This window comes from Poeciliopsis prolifica, unplaced genomic scaffold (genome assembly GCF_027474105.1).
Source record: "Poeciliopsis prolifica strain line A6 unplaced genomic scaffold, Auburn_PproV2 SCAFFOLD001, whole genome shotgun sequence".
NCBI classification, from domain to species: domain Eukaryota; kingdom Metazoa; phylum Chordata; class Actinopteri; order Cyprinodontiformes; family Poeciliidae; genus Poeciliopsis; species Poeciliopsis prolifica.
In genome coordinates this window covers 140060-152500 of record NW_026562376.1, presented here as the reverse complement: position 1 = coordinate 152500, position 12441 = coordinate 140060, and the positions used below count along the sequence as shown (strand labels likewise).

Genomic DNA, 12441 nt, shown 5'->3' with positions numbered 1-12441 from the left:
ATACAGGAGAGTACCGGCTGGGTTCAAAGGTCATTGGCTTTAAACTTGCAACACACACTCGTTTGCGTGGCTATCTTTGTGTGGACTTTCCATTGACTTCCATTCATTTCTAGACATTACAAACACACACACACACACACACACACACACACACACACACACACACACACACACACACACACACACACACACACACACTCAGGACAGTCAGATGACAGTGGATGTGTCTGTGCTGTCATGTCTTCAGTTGGCCAGCAGAGGGAGTTGGAGGTTCAATTGTTCAAAGTGGAAACAGCCTGCTAGCTTTTCGTAACCTTTCACCCTGGTAACCGTGGTAACAGAGACTTTGGTCTGAGCAGGTTTCGACCTGGTTACATAAAGATTCATAAATAAACTATTTAAAAAACATTAACTCAGTTGCACATTGGAGTATGATATTTCTGTTTCTGCTAGATACATAATTACATAATAGTTACAATCCTGAACAATATATTATTTCATTGTTAATTTTGTATTTTTAAATAAATGTTTAACTTCTGGAAGTGTTAACATGTTTCTGGGAAAATAAAGGCTGCTTCTATGATTGTTTAATAATTGTTGGTGATTTTAACATTCATGTGGACAATCATTGCTGTACCCAAACAGAACAAATACAGGAAAAATGACCCATTTTCAACTAGTTAATTATAAAACCCTAGAAGAAATGATAAGTCAATTAAGTTCAAGCTCCTGCTCTCTGGATGCTCTAGATCTATAACTTTAAGGAAGTCCTGCCTGTTATTGCTGCAGATCTGATCCTAATAGTAACTCATCACTCACATCAGGCGTTTTCCCCCAGGCCTTGAAAACAACAGTTATTAAACCACTGTTAAAAAAGAACAACCTGGACAAATCACTACTGCAGAATCACAGGCCGACCTCTGACCTCTGACCTCCCATTCATCAGCAAAGTTATTGAAAAAACTGTGAAAACAATTAAATAGTTTCCTCATGATGACCACAGCACAGAGACTGGCCTAGTCAAAGTATTCAATGATATTCATATAAGTACGGACTGTGGGGAGAACCACAGTGCTGGTTCTGGTTCTTTCTGTTGGACCTCAGTGCAGCTTTTGACATATTACTGAATGGACTGGAGAGTTGGGTTGGACTCTCCGGTTCGGTGCTCGACTGGTTTGAATCCTACATAAAGAACAGGGTTTACTTTGTTTCAATTGGAAACTTCTCATCAAAGAGGTCAAAGGTCACATGTGGGGTACCCCAAGGTTCAGTCCTAGGACCCCTCTTATTTAATATTTATATTCTCCCACTAGCTCAGGTTATAACAGGAAATAATATTAGCTACCACAACTATGACACACAGCTCTACATTATGATGTCACCAGCTGACCTTTGACCCCATCCAATCACTGAATAAATGCTTAGAACAGATAAATGTGTGGATGTGCCAAAACTTTCTCCAGCTGAACAGAAACACAACTGAAGTCATTATTTTGGACCTAAAGAGGAACGATCTAGAGTTATAGATCTAGAGTTATAGATCTAGAGTTATAGATCTAGAGTTATAGATCTAGAACTATAGATCTAGAGTTATAGACCTAGACCTATAGATCTAGAACTATAGATCTAAAGCTACAGATCTAGAGTTATAGATCTAGAACTATAGATCTAGAGTTATAGATCTAGAGCTATAGATCTAGAGCTATAGATCTAGAGTTATAGATCTAGAGTTATAGATCTAGAGCTATAGATCTAAAGCTACAGATCTAGAGTTATAGATCTAGAACTATAGATCTAGAGTTATATATCTAGAGTTATAGATCTAGAGTCAATGCACAGCTTCAGTTATTACAACTAAAAACTAGCGATCAGCCTGAAACCTGGGAGTAGTGATGACCTCTGACCTGAACCTCCAGAGCCACATAAAGACAGTTACAAAGTCGGCCTTCTATCACCTGAAGAACATCTCCAGGATTAGAGGACTAATGTCTCAGCCAGATCTAGAGAAACTCATTCATGCGTTTATCTTTAGTCTCATTGATTATTGCAACAGTGTCTTCACAGGCCTGTCCAACAAATCAATCCTCCAGCTGCAGCTGATCCAGAAGCTGCTGCTCCTGTTCTCACTAAAACCAGGAAGATAGAGACATAACAGCAGTTTTAAAGTCCCTCCACTGGCTCCCTGTAGCTCAAAGAATAGATTTTAAAATCCTGTTGTTAGTTTATAAATCACTGAACGGTTTAGCACCACAATACATCAAAGATCTGCTGTTGTTGGATCAACCTTCTAGACTCTCAGGTTCTGGTTCTGGTTCTGGTTCTGGTTCTGCTCTGCATCCCCAGAACCAGAACCAAGAGAGGAGAAGCAGCTTTCAGCATCTATGCACCACAAATCTGGAACAAACTTCCAGAAAACTGTAAACCAGCAGAAACCCTGACTTCCTTTAAATCTCAAGTAAAAACCAGCTGATTAGAGTTTTATTAGAAATGTAATATGGAACAATGTATTGTTGATTCTATGACTTTGTGTTTTTGTGTTTATGATGTAAAGCACTTTGAAATGCCTTGCTGCTGACATGTGCTATACAAATGAAGCAAGTATGACCTTATATGGACATCTGTCCCAGGAAATCTGTTGACTTTTCTGACTGGATGCTGATTGACTGCTGCGGCTTCTCTTCACACAGGAAAAGGTCCAAATAAGGACTGAGATTGTGAACTCTGACCCGAACTCAGTAGAACCTGAGGCACTCCACAGGGTGCCGGTTTGTTAGATCTCCAAGCTGCTCCAGACTTCCTGTTCTCTGGTTTGTTCTTGCCTTCATGATTTTAAGTTTAAGACAGACTTTATCTCATTTTAACCGTTTCTTTTTGGAAGTGGATACTTCAAAAGGCATCATAAATAAAACCTGTTATTGTTACTGAATATTGAATCTCGTGCCTTGAAGGCTGGAGACGCGTTGAGATGAAAAACCGTTCAGCAGCGGCTACGAGTTTTATTAGACGACCAGAAACAGTAACAGGAAAATCATTTTTATGACAAACAGGAAACAGTTCAGTTTAATATGTTGAACCAGAAGATCTGAAGAATCGGATCAGAACCAGCCGGGGCGCGCCTATTTTAACATTAATAGATCAATAACTCATTAATAGATCAATAATAACTCATTAATAGATCAATAATAACTCATTAATACAGGGGTGTCAAACTCATTTTCACCAAGGGCCACATCAGCGTAATGGCTGTCTTTAAAGGGCCAGATGTAACTTATAAATGTAACTAAATGTAATCGAATGTAATGTAAAATAAATGTAACTACTCCTTAATGTTAAATAACTCATTATTTATTATAACTTATTCAAGTGACAATTACAGTTGCATAGAAAACATGTTTGCTTGTTGCTGTAACATAAATCCTTTTAAATTTTGTCAGCTTATGAAAACCCACATGACTCCATTAATGAAGGATCAAACTGTCCAAGTGAATAAATAAAAATAACAAATTGTCAAATAGCTTTGAAGACATCCTAAAACTGAGCTGCAAAGAACATGTATGACACATGTAGCATTTTACAAAAAAAGGCTCCACACAGCCTTGCATCCAACTGATGGTTTGATGACAACAATTTGCCTGCATACACACATAAGACCTGCAAACATTAAATAATTACAACAGCAGCTATACATAAATAATATGGAATCAACTAAAAATACCAAAATAAAGGTTGACTCAGTTCACAACTATATTACTCAAGTTTTTTGGGTTAGATGAGGAGACGCTGCCTGTCCTTGAACACACCAAGTGGATTCTCTCTCTACTATCGATTGATCATGGGTGCAGTGCAGACATCGGTGGTGAAAGGATTGGCAAAGATGCCAGACTGTTGAAGTCAGAGATCAAACTCAGTCTCTAACCAGCTCAGTTTGGTAGCTAACTGAGCACATGAAAAAGTCTCGGGAAACGAGGTTGACATGCTCTGACAAACAGGAAAGTGGACAAGATTGTCCTGTTTCACTTGCCGCATCCATAAGTCCAGTTTACGCTGGAAAGCCGCGTGATGACTTGTTTGCGTCCCTGCAGCTTCTGATTCAGCTGGGCGAGATGGTCGGTTATGTCACACAACACAGCAAAGTCACACTGCCACTTTGGATCTGATAGTTCAGACATGAGTTTTCCTTTACTCTGCAAAAAAAAGCAATGTCTTCCCTGAGCTCAAAAAATCGCTTGAGGACTTTGTTCCTACTCGGCCACCGTACTTCTGTATGGTTCGGCACATCCCCGTGTTCCAAGCCCATCTCCAGCAAAAACTGCTGGAACTGCCGGTGATTCAGGCCCGAATGAATGTTTTCATGACTGTGGTCACAATGTCCTCCATCCCCAGCACCTTCCCACACAAAGCTTCTTGATGAATAATGCAATGATACGTTATCAGAGGCGTGACAGTTCATTTCTTGCATTTTCCTCTTCATTAGTCCAACCAAGCCCACTTTTCCTCCACACATTGCCGGTGCACTGTCTGTAGTTAATCCCACCAAGTTTTCCCACTGCAATGCATTTTTACTTACGGACTTCTCCACCATCAGAAATGTCCTGACAAGTCGTGGTCCCATGCATTGCAGCCAACAGCTCCTCAGTGACAGAGAGGTCCGACTTTACGCCTCTAATAAATATTGATAACTGCGCTGTGTCTGATATCTGTGCTTTCATCCACAGCTAATGAAAAAGCTGTGTCGCTGCGCGTCTCCTCGGTCAGCTGTGTTGTAGGATGTTCTGCTAGTTCCTTCACTCGGTTCGCGGTGGTTTCTTGATAAACTAACATTTTTAAAAGTCTGTAACTGGTCGGGACACACCTGCTCAGGCCTTCAGCATGCACTGCTTCAAAAACGCTCCCTCTGAAAAAGACTTGGAAGTGTGGGCGATTTCTTCAGCCACAATGAAGCTAGTGTTGAAATAACATTTTAAATTAGCACAATACTGCACAGGATAGTTTTGATACATATGAAATATACCATAAAAGTTAAAGTACACTACGTTCACATAAATTTAGATAAAGATCCAAACTAAAACAACTGCTGACTCTCTGAACTTATATAAATTCTTAGGGAGGATTCGACAGAAAACAGGCCTAGAATCTCTTTAGACAGGGAGGCTGTCTGCCACAATTAACAAATTCCTTAGCATGGTTCAAAAGTTCACTAGGATCTTAAAACTTTTTATAAATAATTTGATCTATTTTAGAATTAAATATATTTCTTTAAGCATTAAAAAGCATGTTTTTAATTAGTTAGTTTTAGATCCAACTTATAGTTAGTATTGAGCAATACATTTTGTGCGAGTTTGTTTAAAACACCAACTGGTTTCTTGTTGAATCATCTTGAGGCAGAGATAACGCTGCAGACCCACGCTATAAATCAGATCACCTAAAGGAGCCTGGTATGAGAAGAGCTGGGTGTTTCATTAGGTCTCAGAGGTAATAAAATTAACATTAAGACAGCCCACACAAAGGAAAACACACACCTCCTAATGCATATATTTAAATGAGGAGAATACACATTATTATAAAATGGTTTGTTTCACAGCAGGAGTTCAAATCTCTTTGTGCTGAGTGAGAGTTTCCCAAAAGATGCATCTTTTGTTTGTGTTTTTATTTCCCTTTTTACTCAGTTAATTGTTTCTGTTTTGTCATGTCTTGGACTTTTGATGATCTAGGTGAGATGCTTATTGTAACATTCTTCTTGCATTGATTTTCTCTGGATAAAACTCTGGATATCTGAAGTCTGACGTCATATGATTGCTCTTTCTCCCTGCACATGTATACAGACGCAAGAATCTAGGACAAGAGGAATAAATTAACGAGCTAAATCAAGTTATTCCTCTTTTTAATTCTTAACACTAGCTTTCACTGCTAGCAGCCTGGTGTTTGGCTGTGGATTTCATGAACAAACTGCTGCGATCGCAGTTTGCCTTTTAATTCTTGGGCAATTTGTTGCTTTTCTTGAAGGCTAGCTTTAGCTTTAGCCTACTTAGCTCCGTGTTTGGTGTCAAAATGCCGACGCAGATTGTACTCTTAAACAACCGACACAAAACACATTCTGCTCTTTCTCCTTGAAGCACAAACAAGTATTCGCCTTCCCATCTGTCTTGAAACAGTCTTCCGTCTGTATCAACTTTTCTCTTTCTGGACATTTTGGGATCATTATTTATATCTCAATTCCACTCTTGGCATGGATGTGGAAACACTGTCGTGCTACCCAGGTAGAAAGGCATTGTGGGAAATGTAGTTTTTGGTCAAAGCACGCTCTTAATTTATTTTTTGGTATTTATTTTTAGATACTCAAAACCTTTAAGCTCTCGCGGGCCACATAAAATGACGTGGCGGGCCACATCTGGCCCGCGGGCCGTGAGTTTGACACGTGCATTAATAGATCAGTAATAACTCGTTCATAGATCACATCCAGACTCAATTAATAAATATACTAAAACAATGGAGGGTAATATTTTAATATTTGTTGCCTGTATAAAATATAAATATTAGGTGATGTCCCTGAAAGTCCCAGCATCAAAGAAGACACGATGTGGACGAGGACTAGCCGGGTCGGAACCAGCCGGGTCGGAACCAGCCGGGTCACTGGTCCAGGTCGTTGCCGTCGCAGCTGGGCGGTCGGTACCAGGCCCGGCAGAACTCACGGATCCGGCCGCAGGCCTCCAGCATCAGCTCCTCTGGAACCGTCAGAACGACGCGGAAGAAGTCTGGATACTCAAACGCCTGAAGCCAGAGGAAGAGCATCTGTGCCTGGCGTCCTCATCATCACTTATTGATATTAGTGATTATTGATTGTCTCACCGAGGCGGGCAGGCAGAAGACGGACTGTTCTGTCACCAGGCGCTCCGTGAAGTCCACATCGTTCTGAAACTCTGGAAAATGGTCCATTTCAATCCCAACCTGCAACAACAACCGCGTTCTGTTAGAGGCCGCTTCAACTTCCTGCCATAAGATGATGCTGACGCGGCAGGACTGCGGTCCAAACTCTGATCCTTCTGCAGTTTCTGCTTCATGACCAGAAGAATTACTCTGGTTCAATCCAAACAACGGAAGAAAATCTTCTCTGTATTTTCATTAAGTCTGTGCTTCTTCCATCAGACTGATGATGACCTCAGGCTGACCTCTACTCACCATCAGGTACATGGCTCCGGACGGCATGACGGGGTTGAGGCCCGGGACGGCGCTCAGCTCGCTGAAGCAGATCTCTGCGTTGGACTGGAGGAAGAGCACAGACCAATCTTTAACACATTCCTGTCAGAGTGAGGCATCTGCCTGCTGTTGGCCCATCTCTGAGAGGAGGCGGAGCGAAAGCAGAGCCCTGCAGGCTGATTGGGCCAAACTACATTCATCTTTCATCACAGCAGCAACTTCCTATGAAACTGTGAAGATGTTTCAAATTAAGATTTTAGAAATGAAAACCATCAGCTTCTGTCGCCAGCTTTCAAAACGGAAAAGACCTGAGAACACGCCAGCACACGGCAGAGGATGTGTCATGCTGTGGGCCTGACTCTTTCAAAGGTTCTGGGATCATCGAGTCCTAGGAACTTTGGACCAAGCCCACCTTTATTGTCATCAGTAGGATCCCAGAGCTGATCACTGACTGATCATCAATATTGGTAAAGTGCATCCTAACATGGATTATTATTCTGCTGCAATAAAATCTGATTTACTGTTAACAGCCTGACCTGCAGGCAGCTGATGGTGCTGCTGTAGAAGCCGGGCGGCGTGTTGTTCAAGATGCTCTCTAGCGCCCCCTGGACGACGGTGCAGGCTCCCAGGATGCGCTGGCTCAGCCTCACCAGGCCCTGGCGGATCTGAGGAGGTCACATGACAGCCGGGTCAGCAGCAGGTGGGGGTGGGTCAGCCTTTCTGATCTGATCGTCGGTTTATAGTCAGCAAATATTAGAGCAACACATTAAACCTGAAAACGATTTATTGACTCAATAGAAACTCAGGCCGAAGGGATTTATTGATCAGCTGATCAATCAGAAGGAGGTAAAGGTGAAAGCGGGTCGGACCTCCGATCCGAAGATCCGGTTCCGATCGTGGATGAGGATCCAGCCCATCCTCCAGCCGGGAACCAGCCAGCGCTTGGCCAAGCCGCCGCAGGCCAGAACCGGAACCTCGCTGCTGAGAGACGCCAAGGAAGGACTGTTGCATCCTGGGAAAACCTGGAGGATCAGAGCGGACGGCCATGTTGGATCGGGACAAACATGGATCAGTCTAATAATCAAGCCGGGTGGATCTCTGGGTTTCGGCTGTTTTGCAGTTTTCTGAATGTTTGTTCCAGATTCGTGGCACATAGAAGCTGAATGCTGCTTCTCCGGGTTTGGTTCCGATTCAGAACCACTAAATATTAAGGTCAGAGGTCGACTGAGTTAGCTGGAGAACCCGAGCTGCTCCTCTGGTTCTGGTCCTGATGAGGGGGAAGTGAGCGTGAGACGGCCCACTTACCGCTTCCACTCAGAACCTGGTTCTCATTAGAGCCGGACCCGCCTCCCGCCCCATTGGCCAGAACCAGACCCGGTTACATAACTCTGCTGCTGCAGTCATAAAGCCAGCGGTTCTGTTGGACCGCAAAGCCGGTCTGGACCCGCCCCCCCCAGAATCACATGTGAAACTGCAAAGTCATGCTGATCTGCTGCTATTCACTGGCAAAAGCTCCGGTGGTTCTGGTGAACCCAGCGACCCGTCAGAATCGCCAGAACCTCCCAGCTGCTGGAAAAACCCAGGAATGTTGCTGACCTGTGGCAGAACTGATGGAAGGTTCTGGTTCTGACAGGAGACCCAAAATACTTACGCTCTGCTAAACATGGCTGGGTCCAAATAGTTCACCAGAACCAGAACCTCTGACCACACATCAGTTTGGAAAGAACCAATAAAGTCCAATCAGGTGGCCCGACCGACCCGACCCGACCAACCCGACCGACCCGCTGCTCACCATGTCGCTGTAGATTTCATCCGCCAGGATGGGAACACAGAGCTTGGAGGCAACTGGAAGACAGAGGCATCAGGGTGAGACGCTGCAGGACCCGTTTGCCCCGTCAGAGGCTCTGCTCACCTGTCAGGATGTTCTGCTCACCTGTCAGGATGTTCTGCAGGTGTTCCCGGCTGAACACGGAGCCGCAGGGGTTGGACGGGTTGGTGACGATCAGACAGGAAGTCCTCTCGTCCACCAGGCTCTCCAGGTGCTGCAGGTCGATCTCCCACGACTTCTCCGGCTGAAAACGCAGACGGGTCTCTGGGTCAGAGCTGGAAACACACCTGCTGCACCAAGGTGAACGTTGCATCTGGTATTTCAGGAGGTAACTGAATTTAAATGTCATGCAAATTTATTCTTGACTGATTTTCCGTCTATTTATTGAACAGGTTTGTGAGCAGAGTTCACCGACAGCAGCTTCCTGTTGTTCTACATGTTAGCATTAAGCAGCAACAGCATAGAACTTCAGTACATAGAAGTTATGGACTGTGGAGAAAACCATATTCTGTGAATCTATTCTAGACACGCTTCGGTTCTCCTGCTGCAGAAACTGATCCGAAAACAATAGATTACCGTATATAGTAATATGCGATAAAATGAATCTGTAGTCTAAATATAGCCAGTTATTTCCTGTAATTCAGTTTAATGTGATGAACAGCTCAAACAAATGACAAAAAGTAAACCGTGAAACTGACAATCAGGGTCAGAGATGCACTTCCACCCCTCAACCCAAAACCATCAGGCCACTGGTCTGAGGACAGCCGGTCACCCGTCACAGGAAGCAGCTTTCCTCACCAAAAGGTCGTAGAGTTTGACCTCGATGCCCATGGAGACGGCCAGCGTCTTATACAAGGAGAAGCCGGGCCGAGGGACCAGGATGTTGTCTCCTGGGTTACAGAGGACGCCGATGGACAGCTCAATGGCCTGGCTGCAGCCGCTGGTCAGGATGACGTCCTGCAACGGAGACGAGCTAAGCTAACGGGCAACGGAGACAAGCTAAGCTAACAAGCAAGAGAGAGCACCTCTGCCTCCAGCGAGCGTCAAGTCGGCTGTAGAAGTTTGCCACGGCCTGCCGGCTCCTCAGGTAGCCTGCAGAGATGCAGAGATTCAACGCCGAGTCCGGCGGGCGCCGTGTCCGGCGGGCGCCGTGTCCGGCGGGCGCCGCGTCCGGCGCTGCGGCATCAGGACCTTCAGGACTTCAGAGACTCACCCACAGACGGAGCGTAGCCGTTGAATCTCTGAGAGTCGATGGCGTCCTTCATGGCCTGGAGGACGGCGGCGTCCGTCGGCAGGTTCCCAAACACAGTGGGGTCACCTGCCAGACATCAAACGATGCTACTAATGGCAAACTCAAAGTGTTTACTGGAGACACGTTTCACATTTTAATGAATTTAACTTCTGCTTCTTCAAAGGAAAGTCGAACTTATCATTTTTAAAGTTTGATTTATCAGCAGAGAAGAAATCAAAGTCTTAGATCTGAGTCATACTGACAAAAATCAAGACTTTAGAGCTTCAATATTCATTTGAAAGTTTTCTTTTGTAAATATAACTCAAATGAAAAGTACAAGCTCATGTTTATGATGCAACATAAACACGGGACCCACCGATGGACAGAGAGATCATGGGCTTGGCCGGGTTGGGGATCAGCTTCATCCCGTCCACGATGGCCCGGATCGGGTTCAACGTGTTGCGGGACATTTCTGACGGCTTCACCTCCCAGCGCCGCCTGCGGCCGCGCGGCTTGGCCGGAAACAGGCCGCCGACCTTCCCGCTCAAGGTCAGGGGCTTGCTCTTCATCTGAACCAAGTAGGCCTGAGTGTCCATCCTGCAGGACAAGAAGCAGCAGCCAGACCAGCTGGCAGGTCAAAGATCATGTGACCAGCTGGAACACAAATAATCCACTAAATACTTTTATTGATCAGTTTTATTTCTCAAAGAATTAAAAATGAGTCAAATGTCTCACATTTGATTTATCTTCAACCCTAAAAATCACTGAGTGACTTTAATATTGATCTAATATTTATTAGTAATGTGTGGGAAATGGAAATAATAAAACATTTATGAAGGATAAGCTGTTGGCAGAAATTAAAACCGATGCATTTCTTTATTAATTGATCTCAATTAACTAAATAATGAATAAAACCTTAATTTACATGGAATCTATCACATCATTAATGATCAAACCTTCTTTCACATTTCTATTTATTTCTTGTTTTCATACATTCTTAGATCTGAATCATTTTGAGAAACTAAACTCCAGGATGGGACACAAATACAGTTTTTACTTTGAATTCATTTGTATTTTTTCATAAATGTTCATTTGAACATCGACCATCATTTTAGTTTGTTATTTACACCAAATGTTGTGATGTTTTGGTTTGTGTTTTAAATTCACAGCGAATTTAAAAGGTTCATAACTTCCTGCCTGGAGGCTTCAACTTCCCTTATTTTAGGAGAAATCAGCTTTAACCGAATGACCTCTGATCAAACGCTTTGACCTCTGATCAAACACTTTGACCTCTGATCAAACACTTTGACCTCTGATCAAACACTTTGACCTCTGATCAAACACTTTGACCTCTGATCAAACACTTTGACCTCTGATCAAACACTTTGACCTCTGATCAAACGCTTTGACCTCTGATCAAACGCTTTGATAAGCTCGTTAAACTCCACTAAACTTGGTTCAAGTTTGTGATACTTCATAAACTTTGTTAGACTTTGCAGAACTGGATTTATGAAATATTTGAAGTGTTTGTATCAATCGCTGAGCGTTAAGCACTGAGATGCTGACATAAGTCTGACCTCTGACCCGGGCCTCTTCAGGTCAAGATTTGAAACCAAAATGTTCATCATGGTTGAACTCTCAGAGTGCAGCATTTTTTGTTTTTTATCTTCTTGGATGTTGGTGGTAAAGTTATAGAAATGATTCTTTTTATTTTGCTGTTTCTGCTAAAGTATCGTCTGCAGATCATTATTACTAGAGTAACTTAGTCTGCAGGAAACTAACAAATCATGACATTTGATTCAAGAAATGACATTTTCATGAAATAAAATTGATTTCCATGAAAGCTCATAAATGATCTCATTCATTCACCCTCACCACTTCACCACAATAATGTAACATTAAATCATTTTACCTGCTGAATGTCCAGCTGCTGGAGAACTGCTCAGACTTTTATCCAACAGAACCACCAGAACCAGAACCACTAAGGTCTGGCTGCTGAAGAACGGACCAGGATTTCATCCGGCAGATCAAATCCTGCTTTTATAGATGCTGAGCAGCAAAACGTCCACAGACGCTGCGCTCCCATTGGCCGAGGCCGGGGGCCGAGCGGGAACGCCCCCCTCCCCTCCATAACCAGAACCAGACCGGCTGCAGCGTTTACTGGGAGGACATACTGGTGCTGGGGGGG

At 43.6% G+C, this 12441-nt stretch overlaps 1 protein-coding gene across 1 annotated transcript; it reads right to left on the bottom strand.

Annotated features, from left to right (window-relative positions):
* Positions 1 to 6484: 6484 nt before the first annotated feature.
* On the bottom strand, positions 6485 to 12292 carry tat (tyrosine aminotransferase). The gene is given in 13 exon segments (XM_055030008.1): positions 6485 to 6768; positions 6847 to 6945; positions 7177 to 7260; positions 7731 to 7859; positions 8064 to 8216; positions 8987 to 9039; positions 9128 to 9266; positions 9821 to 9979; positions 10048 to 10064; positions 10067 to 10114; positions 10236 to 10340; positions 10630 to 10850; positions 12166 to 12292. Coding segments are annotated over 12 exon segments (1347 nt in total). The 5' UTR covers position 10850; positions 12166 to 12292; the 3' UTR covers positions 6485 to 6627.
* Between the last annotated feature and the right edge of the window lie 149 nt (positions 12293 to 12441).